We start from the raw sequence: 14959 nt of genomic DNA, 5'->3' as shown, positions 1-14959 counted from the left end.
AAATCCTGTTAGCATCTTTGGAATTCATACATACAGTTGTAAATCAAGTTCACTTTGTTTTTATGCTGTAGTGGTCATAAACTAATCTTGATTTTTCATGACCTTGAAATGATAATTTTAGTAATGTTGCTGTGGAATGTATTAATTTAAAATAGATCTGTCATTATTTAGTTTTAATGGTTCTGTCATCCAACAATACTATAATTAATAGTTCTTATTTGTGTTACTTTTATAGTAATATATATTTGGAGTTGATTTTTTTTCCTACCTAAAACAAAATTCCTTTATGTTAAGGTGTCACCTTTGTTTACATTGGTTGATTGGCTTTTGTTCATGTTTATAACACCCTTATTACCTAACACTTTCTGAGGGAACTTATTTTTTGTTACTGTTGTTATATTAGTAACTTTCATTCATAAATGATAAAATTTATACGGGCACAGTGCTGTGGTCAGGAGAATGTCTTGGCATTTGAAGAGTCTGTTTTATCGCTGCATAAGAAAATATTTTTTTGTATGGATTAGGTAATTGCACAGGTAGTGAAAGAAATAATTTGCATAGTTAGAATCTCTGATTGCCTAGTGCACGTTTTTGTTTTTAATAAAAAAGCCTCTAAAGTCAGGCACTCCATTCATCATAACCTTAAAATCTATGTTTAACCAGCAGTGTAAAAAGAGATACAAAGCATTCATGTAGTCCTGTAAGACTTGCCTATTTTTTCTAAATCTAAATTAGCCCATGTTGGGGTACATCCTTCACTTTTTACATTTAAAAAATTATGAATACTATTAGCTATTGATATAAAAATTAAAATATCCTGGAAATTGATAATCTAGACCATATCATATGGTACTAGTTTTGTACTCAGGATACCGATGCAGACTCCTAACTTACTTACCTTTTCCAACTGTTCCACTAAATGCCTGAGGCACATTAGGAATAAGACATAATAAATGTGGTGATGCTTTTTCAGGACCCAGCCACAGCTTTAATTTTTTTTCAGAAACTATAATTTTAAACTTGTTCGATTTCTTTCTGTGTTGTGATTTAAAATCCCTGTAAGGTTTTATCCGTAAGAGGTACCTACAGTGTATCCATTGAGATCCTGGTCAGTTAGCCATAGATATTAGAAAATATTGACCTTGCCCTGGAGTAACTGACTTCTACCATTAGTGGAGAAAGTAAAATTGAAAGAAAATTAATTAAATTAAAAAAACACACAAAAAACTAGACTTCTTTGTGACCTGTTTTAAACACTTGTGTCCAAAAAGACTGGAGAAGAGCTGGAGCTATTTATGCCTTTCTGTTGGGTAGAAGTTGATCAGCCATATCAGAAATGTAAGTTTGGTGGCTTTCTTCAGTGAAAAATAAAATTAGAATACCAAAATCAAAAACTGATGATTTAGCTCCATTTCCATAGGAATTAAGGCTATAATGTAATTTACTATTGCTGACTATATAAAAAGGAAAGCACAGTGTCACAAATATGTAACATAAGCAAAGCTGTTATGGTGCTCTAAGATGTGTTCTCACCAGGGATATTCTCCAGAATAAAGTAATTGCCCACACTACAAAAAATGATAAATATGTAAACCTGTGCACCAATTTCCTATTCTAACTAAATATATGCATAGGTACAGTTAGGAAAAATTTTATGCTAGAAATCTCTTTTTTGTGCCTGATGTAATTTCATGCCTCTTGGTATTACTGAGTCACCTTTTCATTAGTCTGGCTACTCTTTTGGAGTCTAGTGCATATTTTGAGAGCTGTCACGTTTCAGCAGATATAATTTTTTATATTTTGCTATGTTTCAGCACAACCTTTATTTGTTTATTTTTGCCCTTGTCCATAGCTAGTGAATCTTAGGGTTGTATAATAATTCTTAAAATGGAGAAACAGCAAGGAAGGGACTTTAGATCAGGAAGTTGTGAGTGTGTAAATATCTTCTGAAGGATTGTCCTTTTTTAGAATATATGTTAGTGGTTATAGAGAATGTGGTAAGGCCAATGGACCAAGTATGCATTATGAAATTTACAATCTTGTGAAAATATCTGAAGATATTCCAATAAAGATGTGTCCAATTCCAAAGGGTGCTAGGGAGTAGAAATAAGAATTTTGAGTTTTGAGTTAAATTAAGTTTTCCTCTGAGGTTCCATGGTGGAAGGACCAATTGAAAAAGAATCAGAAATCCACTTGCTAGTATGTGGTCTTGGGAAACCACTTAAACTTTCCTCAACTCTAAAAACAGACAAAAGTTCTTTGTAATCTGTGAAGCATTCTAGTACAGAAAGTTATTAATGTGTGGTCTCTGAAGACTTTGTATTTCTCTAATCTTCAAATGAAAGAGGTAGGTAGGTATGGCTGTCCTCAAAGAGGAAAGCAGCATTCCTGACATGAGTAAGGCCTGCAGTTGCTGGTATGAAAGCATTGGTAAACATATGGGTTTGCTTTGACACTGAATGCATATTAAGTAGCCACTTCTCAGACTCTTATTGATGATACAGTGGCTCAGAAATGCCAAATTGAACATAACTTTCAAATTACTGGAAACGTCAGGCAAGTAATTCTGTGAAGAAACCTGATAACCTGGTAAATTTTCCCACCAGAGAATGCGTCCTCAAGGTTTTCTTTATATTGAAGGAATGTGTGATAGGTTTAATTTCATGTCTGGCAAAAAGATGAGAAGGAAACCCATTTTTTTTTTCTTTTTGTTTACCAACTGCCTAATAAAAAATAGAAGTCCCATTCTGGGAGACAGAATGCCATACATGAACAGTATCACTTTAAATTTGCCAGTGTCATCTTGTGAAGGGTAGGACCATGGGACTGTGGAGCCATGGAGAATTCTTAGATGTCATATAGTTGGAAGGACGGCTATTGATTATTTTCTTTAAAATCTCCAGGAACGAAGACCTCCATATTTTTTTTTCAGTTGATGCTATTGTTTCTATTTTACCATAATTGCTTTAGCACTTAGCAGCTGTGTACTTTGTAACAAGAATTAGAAATTTGAATTTTGGTTTTCAGGTAGGTTTGCAAATAGCAATAGGATAAGAAGACATTCATTAAACTTGGATTTATAAAGCATTCACATTCCTCAGTGTTCTCTTCCTTTGTCTGAAATGAACATACACCATTGAACATACATAATGTGAATTAGAATAAATAATTAGATCATGTCTTCCTGATCCATACCTTAAGCAGAAACCCCCTTCCCTATTTCTTTTCTCTCTCTCACCTGTTTTAGCCACTTTACTTTCTGCTTGTGAACCTCCCTCCTTTTTTTTTCAAGCCTTTCTTAGTTTTTTTTTTATATTATTATTATTTCAGTGATACTCATGCATCTGTCAGTGTGACTTAGTACACATTACACAATATTTCTTCAAACAGAAAAGTAACAATTCCAATAGCAGACAGCCCAGACACCTACAAAGCTTTGGAGAAATGGCTCCTTCAGCATTAAAGTTAAGACAATTTTTTTCATTGTAATCTCATTTTGAGTATGTGTAAGGATTATTAAGTTAAATATCATGGTTCAGTGGACTCTTTAAGGAAACATCAGACTTCCCTCATAACAGGAATCCTTTCTGAGGAAAAATAATTTAGTTAAATAAGATTTTATTTTCTTTTGGTCATTATTTATAAAAGAAATTCATATATATGTCTAAAATATTTGCATGTGATATTGGAAATATGAGGTAATTTTTCCATTATAAAACTTAGCATTGGTCAGGCCACCTAACTCCAAAATTCTATGAAACTAGCAAAATTTAGGAAGAAAACTATAAAGACTAGAAAAATAAATTCAATTTTAACAAATTTAAAGCTATTACTTAGTTGGTCATTTATGATCTTTTATAATAAATGATGAAATGGTATTTAATGATCATGGGGACCTGATACTCTCTATCTTCACTAAAGGTTAATCAAGAAGAAATAGGTTTGTAATAATATGTAATTGGATATTTAAAAAAGAATAAATTTCTGTACAGTGAAGGATGTTAAGTATTATTCTTAAAAGATCTTTAACAAAGTTCCTCATCTATTATTAACATTTTAATGCTTTTTTTGTGTGAAGAAAGTTACATGCATTCCTTGTAGAATTTTAAGGAGAATGCAGATTAGTTTCTTTATTTTGGAGACTTCACAGTAGAGATAGAGAGGAATCTAATTTGCCTGGGATGATAAAAGCAAGACTATACCCCCAGAGTTCATTGAATTTAAACTTTCCTTTCAACCCTTTGACTGAAGCCCATAGTTTATGATATGTTTAGCATTTAGGATGTTTGTGCACAGTGTAAAAGATGACCATGGACTGCAGAGAAATTACATTGAAGGACTGGTAAAATGTGCTTAGTTAAAACAAACAAACAAACAAATGAACAACAACAACAAAAAAAACAACACCATCCATTGTGAGAGGCATTTCATTTAATCCTGCAGTCTTAGCTAAGTGAGCCCTTGGTAAGTGCCTGTATGTCAGAACCATGTAAAGAGAGAGTAGTTTGGGGGATAGATTAATGGGCAAGATCAAGTGTAGTCAGAACTTGTCTTTATTTAATTTGAATTTAGTGAGGCACATCTCATCAGTTTATAAAGATTATCATTAAAGGTAATAGTGACAGAAATGACTTGTTAGCCATAAGGATTATTATTGGAAATGTAATGTTGATAGGATGTTCTTTGGCATTCTTTTATAAATATTAATATGATACAAAAGGGAATTTTCCTACCTGAGGCAACTTACAGAATTCTGATTTTATTGAGAGCATTTTTCAAAGAATTGATAGAGTATTTTACTGACAGGAGGCAAGACAGAAAATATGATTCCAGAGATTTAAAGATCTCTTGCATAAGCAGATATATCATTTGTTGTGTGTTATTAACACTATAAATGTGGGGAAATTGTGTTGTTTCTCCTATAAAATTAATGTTTCATAATACACTGGGAAAAAGAAAGATTACAGTTATGAGCTGAAGTCACTTAAAGGGTTAAAAATATTTTGAAGGAATATGTATCAAAGAATTATAGGTAAAATCAATCTTACATACAAGTCTAATGAGAAATTTGATTTCTTTAAAGGGGAGGAGTAGATTTAATCACACAAATTAATATAGGTGCTTTACATCAGTTGAACAATTTTATTTGTAGAGATGTGTGAATATATAGGATTGAAAGAGTATTAGAGAGCATATTCAGTCATTCGAAAGAATGAATGACCACGCGTTTTAAACATTTAAAACAACGTGGTAGTTGGCATAAGCAAGGAAACAGCCGAAACATTTTAGGGATTGAATTTAGCATCAGCAAGTAACCATGACTAGTGTGGTAACTAAGGGAAAAATAAATAGGAAGAGGCGTTAGCAAATGTGGGCCTTTGTTGAAGACCTAGTTAAGTACAGCTCTGTTTAAAATTCTCAGTCCAACACTAGTTTGTACCACCTCCAACTTTAGTGCTGAATGGAACCAAATCAAGTCTGAGGTGCAGTTGTTTGTCTGGGGGCCATGCACTGGCAAAGGATCAGATTAGCTACCAAGGTAGGAGGGTTGACCAGGCAGTCCTATCTAAAGTTTTCTACCCTGTTCCCTTAGGAGAAGTAATAAAAAATCTGTTCCAATCTTAGATAATTCAAACTCAGAGTGAGTGGTGTCAGTAATAGTGCAGACGATGTAGATTTTCCCTTGTCGGAGATGAAGAATGGAGGTCACCCACCAGCCACCTATAAATATCTTCCTCTAGTCTCAACAAGAATTCCGTTATTTTTGCAACCCTTTCTTCCTTTTGCTAAATTATCTTCCTTTACACATTCTAGTGTGCAGTTATAGAATTACATTTTTGATCGCCCTTTGAATCTCTTTCAATTATATTTCTGTTAAATGAACAGTGAGGCTCCAAATTGAACAGAGAACTCGAATAAGAATTTATTTGGATTAAATTATAGAACATAGTTTAGAAATCAATCAGTTCTTTTAAGACCAAATCAAGGTTACATTATATAATATTTAGAAATTATGAATAGTTTACTCACCACAGTGAGAAAAACGATGCCTTATCTGGGCAAGGACTGTCTGTCTCAACATGTCTCCTTCAGCACCAGGTTTTTCTGTGTGTCTTTTTTTTTTTTTTTTTTTAAGACAAAACAGCAGTTCACATCTCTAAGTGTAATGAAGTTACAGTGAAAAACCTCATCTTTTCCTATATTTCCCCTGAAACAAGGATTTGTTCATCCAGACTGTAAAGACTTCAGTGATTGCATATCTGACCTCTACAGTTAGAATGACTTTAACTTGTCACATTTATTAATAATCTTACATGTTGTTATAGACTTGATTCATGGAGCTCATTATCCCTACCTCTTTTTTCCTAAAATACTATTTGTATATGTCTGTGCTCATGTGTGTGTCTTGTTTTCTGACTCTGAAATGTTTATTATGCCTTAGACAGTTACCCCAGGGAGATTATGTAAAAGAGCCTGGAGATGGCGACTCTTTTTATAGCGACATTCCTCCTGGAGTGAGCACAAACTCAGCATCTAGTTCTAAGAAGAGGTCTGCTTTTCTGTCGCATTTTCAGATTTCTACCTGTTCCATCACACATTATTCCATTAGTCAGAACATTTCATTATTTTGCAGCAGGTTTGATTACTTCTTCCTTCTTTCTTGAATGTTAAAAAAAAATAGTATCCTTTGTTCTTTGATTACTCTACTTCAAAATGCCATATGCTCAGAACCACTGGTTTAACAAATCAGGCCAGAAATCCAAACAAAACAAAACTAAGCAAATAACAACCCTAAATCGATATAGAAACCCCAGGGTTTTTCAATCTCGCTCTTATACTGCCTAAGAAACTACACATAGTATTTTATCGTATTTTAAATGGTGAGCTTTATGTCATGCTTGGTAGTCAAAGAAAAAGGTTACTGTCACGCTTCAATAAAAGCAGTTGTTAAAATAAATTGGTAATATAATGCTGCATTGAATATTTTTTTAATTTTAAATTTATCAAAGCTAAGCTTGGTGTGAAAAAAAAAGATTGCTTCTCTGTGAATCATGTATTTGAATATTATGATTTTGCCTTTCATTCCTGGAATGACTAATTCTAGACTTTATAATTTAGAGCTTGGTTGCCAAATTAATTTAAGCATATTTAATGTTTGCCTGAGTTTTATAACAGTCCAAATGGGGTTAATATATTATTTATATGTCTTAAACTTGGATGCTGTATTCTTGCTCTAGGATCTTAAGGTGTATAAGACCATTTAAAATTCTGCATGCTTTATAACTGCTTAATAAAATAAGCTGAAAGAAGAAATAAATAGTTGGAATGTTTTAGGAAATGAGACCTACATTCACATTGAAAAAAGCTAAAATATTCCTGTGGAAGAGTTTCTTTAAACTTATTGGTAGGGGTGTAATGTATAGAAAAAAAGATTTGAAAGCCCCCTGCATAACTTTGGGCACAGTAGTTACTTTGTAGACTGAAAGGGAAATTGCTAGTTTATTGAGAAGAAACATGATCTCTTCTGGAGTTCTAAATAGAGTAAATACTCTAAAAATTCTGCAGTGGATCTCACTCTTTATAAACATCAGGAAAAAGAATAGAAGGAATTAGTGAGATCTGGGAACTCTGTGGAACTGTCCTCAGCATGAAGGATGTTTTTACTCAAATAACATAGCTTAAAGCAAAAGTAAAATGATTAGTTTCTGCATAAGGAGTACAGTTCTATATTAGGATGTTCAAAAATTTTATTCTTTTAACTTATTGGGGAGTTTTTGACTAAGAGAATAAGATTTACTTAAATTCTCTATATAATTATTTTCTTGGTCAAATATTTAATTTTAAATTAAATAATATGGTAAAGAAGTGTAGAAATTAATGAATTCCAGCAGAATTTCTGTTGTTCTTTTGTACAAAATAGGAGTCATTCTATACTTAGCAAATGGTGTTGAAAAATCTAGGGAATTATGTAATAATTGTGCTGAGTTCCATTTATTTTCATTCATCAGTAGAAAGTTCCTTTTAAAATAGACATTGTTAGCAATTAACTGGTATGATATGTGAAGAAGATTTAAAGTACAGAGCTATTTTCTAAAGTACTTCAAGAAGAGCTTAAAATATCGATTTGAATCATTACCAGATTTTAGCAAAATCTCAATGGGTTTTGACTTTTAAACAGTTAAATATTGTACCAAATTATGTGACTCCTCCTAAGTATATGTAGTTTGTCAAAATGCTTTTCTTATGTGGTACAAGGTGGGTATGTAAATTTTGCTTCTTGTAGACAATTCATTTAAAGATGGCAGGACACAAAGAGCAGAAGGTCTTAACGGTACATGGACTTTGTGAGAGACACCTCCATGATAAACGTCTGACTCATTTCAGTTATTGGACAGATAACCAACAGTGGCATGTTTGGGGGGAACATATTTGTGGAGAAAAATGCCAATTCTCAGAAAATAATTTTGTTGTTTAAGAAAACCTAAATATTACTTTGATAAAGGCAGGTTCAATTGAGCAAATCTTAATGAAATCTCTTGGAAGTCCATGTTCTCATAATATTTGAATGGAAGCCATTGCTTTACAATTAAGAAACATCTATGGTGGGACCCCATTATAACTCTGTTGCGTGGGTTATGTAACTGAAATATGTAGTGAATTTGCTATCTGTGGTTCTTGGGAATGTAATTGGCTTGCATTGCATCCTGATACTTTTCAATTACAAACTCTTGTAATGGGGTTCCATTGTATTTGACTTTTCTTAAATTGAATGTTGTGTAATTCTGCCTTCTTCATGAAGACTTTCATGTTCTCTTCATTCTTTCATTTCAGATTTTTTCTTTCTTGATTTATTTTAATGCACAGTAATGCTTAGAAATGTTGCTTACTGATTTCAAAACATTCATTTGTTTATATTTTTGAACAATATATATACATTTTCAATTTCAGGTCAAATGGACTCTCTCATTCTTGGAGTGAAAGGATTCCAGACACAAAACATATTTCGGACATCTGTGAAAATGGGCGACCTCGCAGTAACTCTTGGCAAGGTATAGGGCAGCATTCTGAACGCATCTGTCCACATAACCTAAAGTCTATATTTTGTGGTTCCTAGTTGTAAAGACTTGTTCTTTTTTGTTAGGTCTTAAGCTCTTCTCCCAACAGAGAGGAGGGCATTTATTATGAGTTCTTTTTTCTTGGATGGGAAATGATGGGATTTGGTAGCACCAGCTCACTGGACACATTGAGAAGGCTGCACAATGCTCTAAAGCCCTATGTTGTGGGCTGGTGCTGGTTGTGAATTGCACCCACTTGAAATACCGTAATTAAACACACAGCGATTGTTTTATTTATATTCAAATCTAGCCATAAACCATCTTTTTCAGGTAACCTGGGAGGCAACAGAAAGAAAATCAGAGGCAAAAGATTTAGACCTCGGTCTAATTCAACTGAGTAAGTCTGAACCTCTAATGGAAAAAGACACTCCAAGGTCCTATGCAATTAGTGTGAAAAGTTAATTAACCAGATCATCAAAGAACTGTAAACCATGCCTCTTGGTCTTGGTTTTGTCTTTTTAATTCTTTTTTTTTGCCGTTTTAAAATTAACCATGGCTTTTCTCTTTTACATAGGCATCTCCGCAACTGTGCCCAAACCAATACTCCTTGATAGTGGGGGTCTCACCCTCGCTGCAGGCTTTGTCCTCCAGTAACCTGCCATTGTGGTGTTTCAGTTCCGTTTGAAGGGAATTTTGATAACATTCCTTTCTTCTCATCACCCGGGGGTCCAGCCATTTAGAGGGGTCACCCTTCCTCTTCCCAGTACTCACACAACCTAGAAGCATCAGGGGAAGATTCCCACTGTACTAGAGCATGAGAACTGCTCACAGTGTGAAACCACCGCTCCAAGGGCTTCATGGCTGCTATCTAAGCATTCTCTCAGACTACTGGAATATGGTTCCCTTTTAAATTTTCCTTCTGAGGACATTTAAAAGGGCATTTACCTAAACTTGCTCTTTAACGGAATCATTGTCACCAAATGCAACACTATCCATTTTAAATGATAGCCACACTTTTTTTTTTTTTTTTAAGTGGGGATAGGGTCAGCAGTTACATTTAAGGTCATTTATAATGAAGTAAACACCATACACTTTTTTTGTTTGTTTCTACACTTAAGAAAGTTCAAGCAAAACCAAGCTTCCTGAAACCTTTATCTCCCATCATGGAATAAAACACATCCTTAGTTTCCTTCTGGACCTTGCCACCTGGTTTTAATTAACTGTACTCTTTGCACCCACCGAAAAAAAAAATTTTTTTTTTACTTATTTCTCACTGCAGTGCTAGTGATGATGCCCTGCATCTCTATTGCTTCTTCATGCCTTAATACTTAAAAAAATCTGAATAGCAGATATTTGTTAACCGCTTGTCAGAAACTCATGTTAGCTTTTCCGTCATATACCCTGCCTTTTCAGTCCAGGACAATAACATTGCCCTGAAATATGGAGCTTCCTACTGATGGTATTGTCTTGTAAGTGGCTTGTCAAAGTTTACTAGAGGATACTTTACCTTAGAAACAATAGATAGGTTCCAGTGATACCACTGCATGGTCCAGACTGGCATCATAGAACTCCATCACAAATAACTAATCCGTTAGAGTTTATCTTATACATCCCCAAAGCACTTGAATGCTTTAGGGCTCACTGTGGATAAACTCTTCTTGGAATGTTGTTTGATTTGTTTTGCATGAGGTCACCTGGTAAGAGCTTCTTAGCTTATCTCAGTTGCTCACAAGAGTACAGGTAAAACTGCAGAATGTTCTTCAGAACTTCCTTTGTGTACTGTTTAGTATTCTAACAGTATTTCCTATAACAAGGCTTTGAAAACTCTTAAGTGAACAACAACCAAATATCCAATATTGTATTAAAGCTATGCGTTTAGGACCCAAGGAACACTTGGTGTTTAGCAACATTTTCTAGCATAATCACTTATTTTTTTAAAAAAATTACGTATCATGTAACAAATATTATGATACTATAGATACCCTTTGAGAAATCTTGCCTGTGAGATAATTATTACATTTAATAAGACATTATAATGAAGTCATCTTTATGAAGAAGAAGTGTTCACGACTCTCTCAGATTTTTCAGACTTTCAGATTTGGTTACATGACTCATGTAACCTAAATGGAGCCAAGTCCATGAAGCTGACCACTGTTCTCACATTCTCACATACCTTATTGTTCGGACACTATGTTTTATTTTGTTTTTCTTAAAAGAAATCCTAATACACAGCATATCAAGAATTATGTCGACAGGTTTTTAAAATACTTTCTGTATTTGTTAAATAATCCCATTTGCTTCTGATATAGCAGTATCACTTGTGTAATTATAAGAGGAGCAGAATGACCACGGACAAACATCTCTTTTAAAATTTTTTTTAGATAATGAGGTATTGTTGGGTCCATTATTTCAACATTCCCTTTAGTATCTCATCATCCCAAAGGATGATGAAACATCGGGACATGAATGAAACCATGCCCCACAAATGCATACTCTGCTATAAAATGTCCTTGTTTATTGTACTGTTTTTCCACTCAAAGTTTTGCATCTTCCTCACTGTTGTACGTGATGTAAAGAAAGTTTTTGGCTTAGACTTTGTATTATATATTGTGTTTTTACAGGAGGGAGCCCCAAGCACCTGAGCCTGGGCACTCCCTCGCCCAGACAGTCCCATCCCAAGGCATAAACCCAGGGGGCTCTGACAGCCCCCAGACAGGGAGTCTGGATCACAGGTCAGTCTCCACCTGCCCCTTCATTTTGGGCTGCCACTTAATCTGCCTCCAAGTCCCTTCCTTGGCTGAGAACAGGGTCATTTGATCTGTGACTGACCCCCAGCATCTGCTCGGAGGTGGTCCTGGTCCAGCCAGCACCAGCTAATTTTCCTCTGCCTTTCCATCCTGGAGAACACAGAGAGCTCTCCTCTCCTGTCGAACGCTTTTTTTTTTTTTTTTTTTTTTTGCATGTTGCGCTACAAGCCAAGTCAAGCCACGTAGGCAGATGTATCACAGTTTGATGAAATCCCATCACTCCAATCAGCACTACCTAGAGATGTTAGGAGGCCCACAGTGAAGACAATTTCATGGGCACATCCCCAGAGGGAACTACAGTTGAGAGCTCTCTTCAGTGACCTCTAGTGAAGTGATCACAGCTTTCTGAGATGTTCCTGGACACAGAGAGAAATGTCCACCATGTGCAAGTCAGGCCATGTGGCTGTAGGTTTCCTGGAACATCCATGGCTGTCCCTTGGAGCTTCTGAGATTGACAGTGAAAGGAACACATGTCTCCTGGAAGTGGCCGACTGCCTGTGGGTGACTCAGTTTGCTGTGCGGCTGTGTTTCACCCGGTAACAGCTGCATGGGCTTTTTCTATGGTTTTCCCCAGGCCAGAGCATTTACTAGCCTTTATGTGTGGCTGCACTTGCTTTTTGACTTTTTTCTTTTTGTTCAGAGTCTCAGTGGAAATCTTTATGCAAGTTTTAATTGGCTATCTCTGTCAAAAGCACAAGTTGGCAATGATTGTGGCTAAAGGCAAAAAGAAGTGCGAGTTGTTCTCAAGTCAGGGGACACTGTCTTAGCAAAAATGGTCGTGTAAGCATGAAAAACAATCAAGCCCTTCTCTGAGGAGGGAACTCGTGATGTTATTTTGTGGCGTACGTTGGTTATAGCTAACAAGTTGAGGAAAAGCACTATGGAAAAATAATCTAATTTTGTTTGTTTAATTGTGAAAATGTATCTTGATTTAAATGTATCTACTAACTAAAACTAAATATGGAGGAAAGAAGCAGACTTTAACCACAAAAAAACAGTGTTTTTTATCATTTTCCCTGGTTTGTTTCCAAATAACTTTAAAAGTTTTATGGAGCTTGAATCTTTATTGTCTATAGCATCTCTAGAAGTTACCTTTTAAATGAGAAAACTCAGTAAGACCTCCAAATTCTTCCATGACTAAATTTGTTGAAACTGTATTTATTTGACAAGGGCATATTCTAAGAGAATGTGATTTTGCTTGGCTCCCAGGGTAAAAATCAAAAGAAACTGAAAAAAACAAAAAAAACCCAAAAACCCTTGCACTCATAATTTTACTGCCTTTAACATTTTTCTTTATGCAGTAATTCTGATGGAGACTTTGGCCAGATCCATCAGGGAAATGTTAACTAAGGCTGTTGTTGTCCTCTGGCAGTCACTCCTTAGTGATCAGACACTTGGAAGGCAACCTGTGAGGGCCATTTCCTACTGGAAACATGAGTGTGGAGTGCACAAAGGGGAGGAAGGGACATTACAGCTGCACCTAAGTTACTAAACCCACCTTCAAGAACATGGAGGCCTCTTGGGACCACACTTACTGTGTGCTGGGGCTCCAGGATCAGAAGAATGGGTCCCTTTCTGCTCCTTATAGAGCCAGCTGGATCACCTTTCTCGTTGACTCCAGCTTGGGATCTGCTCTCAGGAGTGAGACAGAGGCCGTGTAAAATCTTTCCTTTCATATTGGAAAGAGAACGTGGCCCCTTTTAATTGTTCTTGGGGTGTTATATTCCCAAACACCAGGTTGGAATTGCAGCCATCTGAATATTCTCAAAAAGGCCCATTATCATTTGAAAACCAAGAAGCCAAATGAGTGGTGGCCTGGAAAAAGCCACTTTGGAGGTGGGTGAATGGGACTGCTGACAGATCTCTGAAAGAGAGCTTCTGATCCGCTTTGGGAAACCACTGGAAAGGCTTTCCCAGAAAGGTTGAGTGCATTCTAGAATGCCTTGAGCCTTGTTGTAGCTGAGTTTATTGCCATGTCATTGTACAGACTGCCTCATAATCACCCAGCATCCATCCTGGTTTATTTGCCATAGTCATTAGTGTTTGGAGGGTGAAGAACATCCTTGCTAAGCTTGTGCTGTGTATTTTCAGATTTTCTATCTTGTTCTGCTTTCTTTGTTCCTTCCATTGCTTTCTGCAGGTATTTAAACCCATGGTTCAAAAGAGACTATAATGTAGCTAAGTGGGTAGAAGATGTGAATAAAAACACTGAAGGACCATACTTTAGGTATTTTATAAATTAATTTTATATCCTTTTCAAACTCTCCCAGCACATTCAAATACTGTAGTGTGACTGGCTCTCTATCTTGTATCTCCTAATACAAGTTCCCATAGGTGGAAAGGGTCCTTGTTTATTTGCTGCCTTTTGATCTCTGTTTTTGGCTTCATGAGCAAGTTTAGTTCTTTTCTGAACGTTTCAAATGAAGCCATTTGAAAGGGTTGCCATTTAGTGCATGTCCCTATCCCCATCTTGAGCTTTTTAGTAGCTTTCTCTTCATGCTATGCTATGTAGTGTTCTATGGGCATGAAACATACTTTCCACTAATAAAGAAGCACTATTAACCTGAACAATTTAATTTCTAGAATCTAGCGGTTTCATAATGCATTTCTCCTACTTACTGCCTGAAGAGTGCATAGTGCATACAAAAACTCAAGGAAAAACATGAAAAGAAACCATATAAACTGTGGTGGAATTTTACTTTGAGTAAAAACACTGATTTGACGGAACTTGAAAATTGTTGAGATAATATTGACCACACGAGAGTGTGTGGAATGAGTTTAGGCTTTATTTGTTCAGTACAACCATTTGCTATCAGAGAAGGCTATGCTGGAAAAGGGTTTTACAGATCCTCAAAAAAGCATCTAAAGGAATTTTTTATTCCAGTAAGAATGTCGTTGTCTTACCCTTCAGATAGAACAGGAAGCAGATCAGAAACACGATCTTGATTCACAAAAGAGCAGACAGAATACTCCTACATTTTAGAAACTAGCAAATTTACTCAGTTCACTGCAGCTCATGTAACATTAGAGGTCAGAGAGAATTTCCAAGGCTCTTAATGGCATTTTTTTCACTCTTTATAATATCAAACTGACTTC

The 14959-nt window shown here is 35.5% G+C and overlaps 1 protein-coding gene across 10 annotated transcripts in view; it reads left to right on the top strand.

The window, feature by feature from the left end:
- The window catches only part of ADAM22 (ADAM metallopeptidase domain 22), a 244763-nt gene that overhangs the window by 213523 nt on the left and 16281 nt on the right, over positions 1-14959 (top strand). For 3 of the 10 annotated variants that reach the window (XM_082631935.1, XM_082631931.1, XM_082631934.1), the window contains 4 exons: positions 8950-9050; positions 9387-9453; positions 11678-11788; positions 14004-14090. In XM_082631935.1, the coding sequence (XP_082488061.1) occupies positions 8950-9050; positions 9387-9453; positions 11678-11788; positions 14004-14090 (366 nt within the window). Of the gene's footprint in view, positions 1-8949; positions 9051-9386; positions 9454-9630; positions 10957-11677; positions 11789-14003; positions 14091-14959 lie in introns of those variants that run through there. The other 7 variants (XM_082631936.1, XM_082631938.1, XM_082631937.1 and 4 more) reach the window with 4 other exon arrangements.

The sequence above is a fragment of the Mesoplodon mirus genome (genome assembly GCF_964341445.2).
Source record: "Mesoplodon mirus genome assembly, chromosome: 9".
In the NCBI taxonomy this organism is placed as follows: domain Eukaryota; kingdom Metazoa; phylum Chordata; class Mammalia; order Artiodactyla; family Ziphiidae; genus Mesoplodon; species Mesoplodon mirus.
This window is presented reverse-complemented; position numbering and strand designations above follow the sequence as displayed.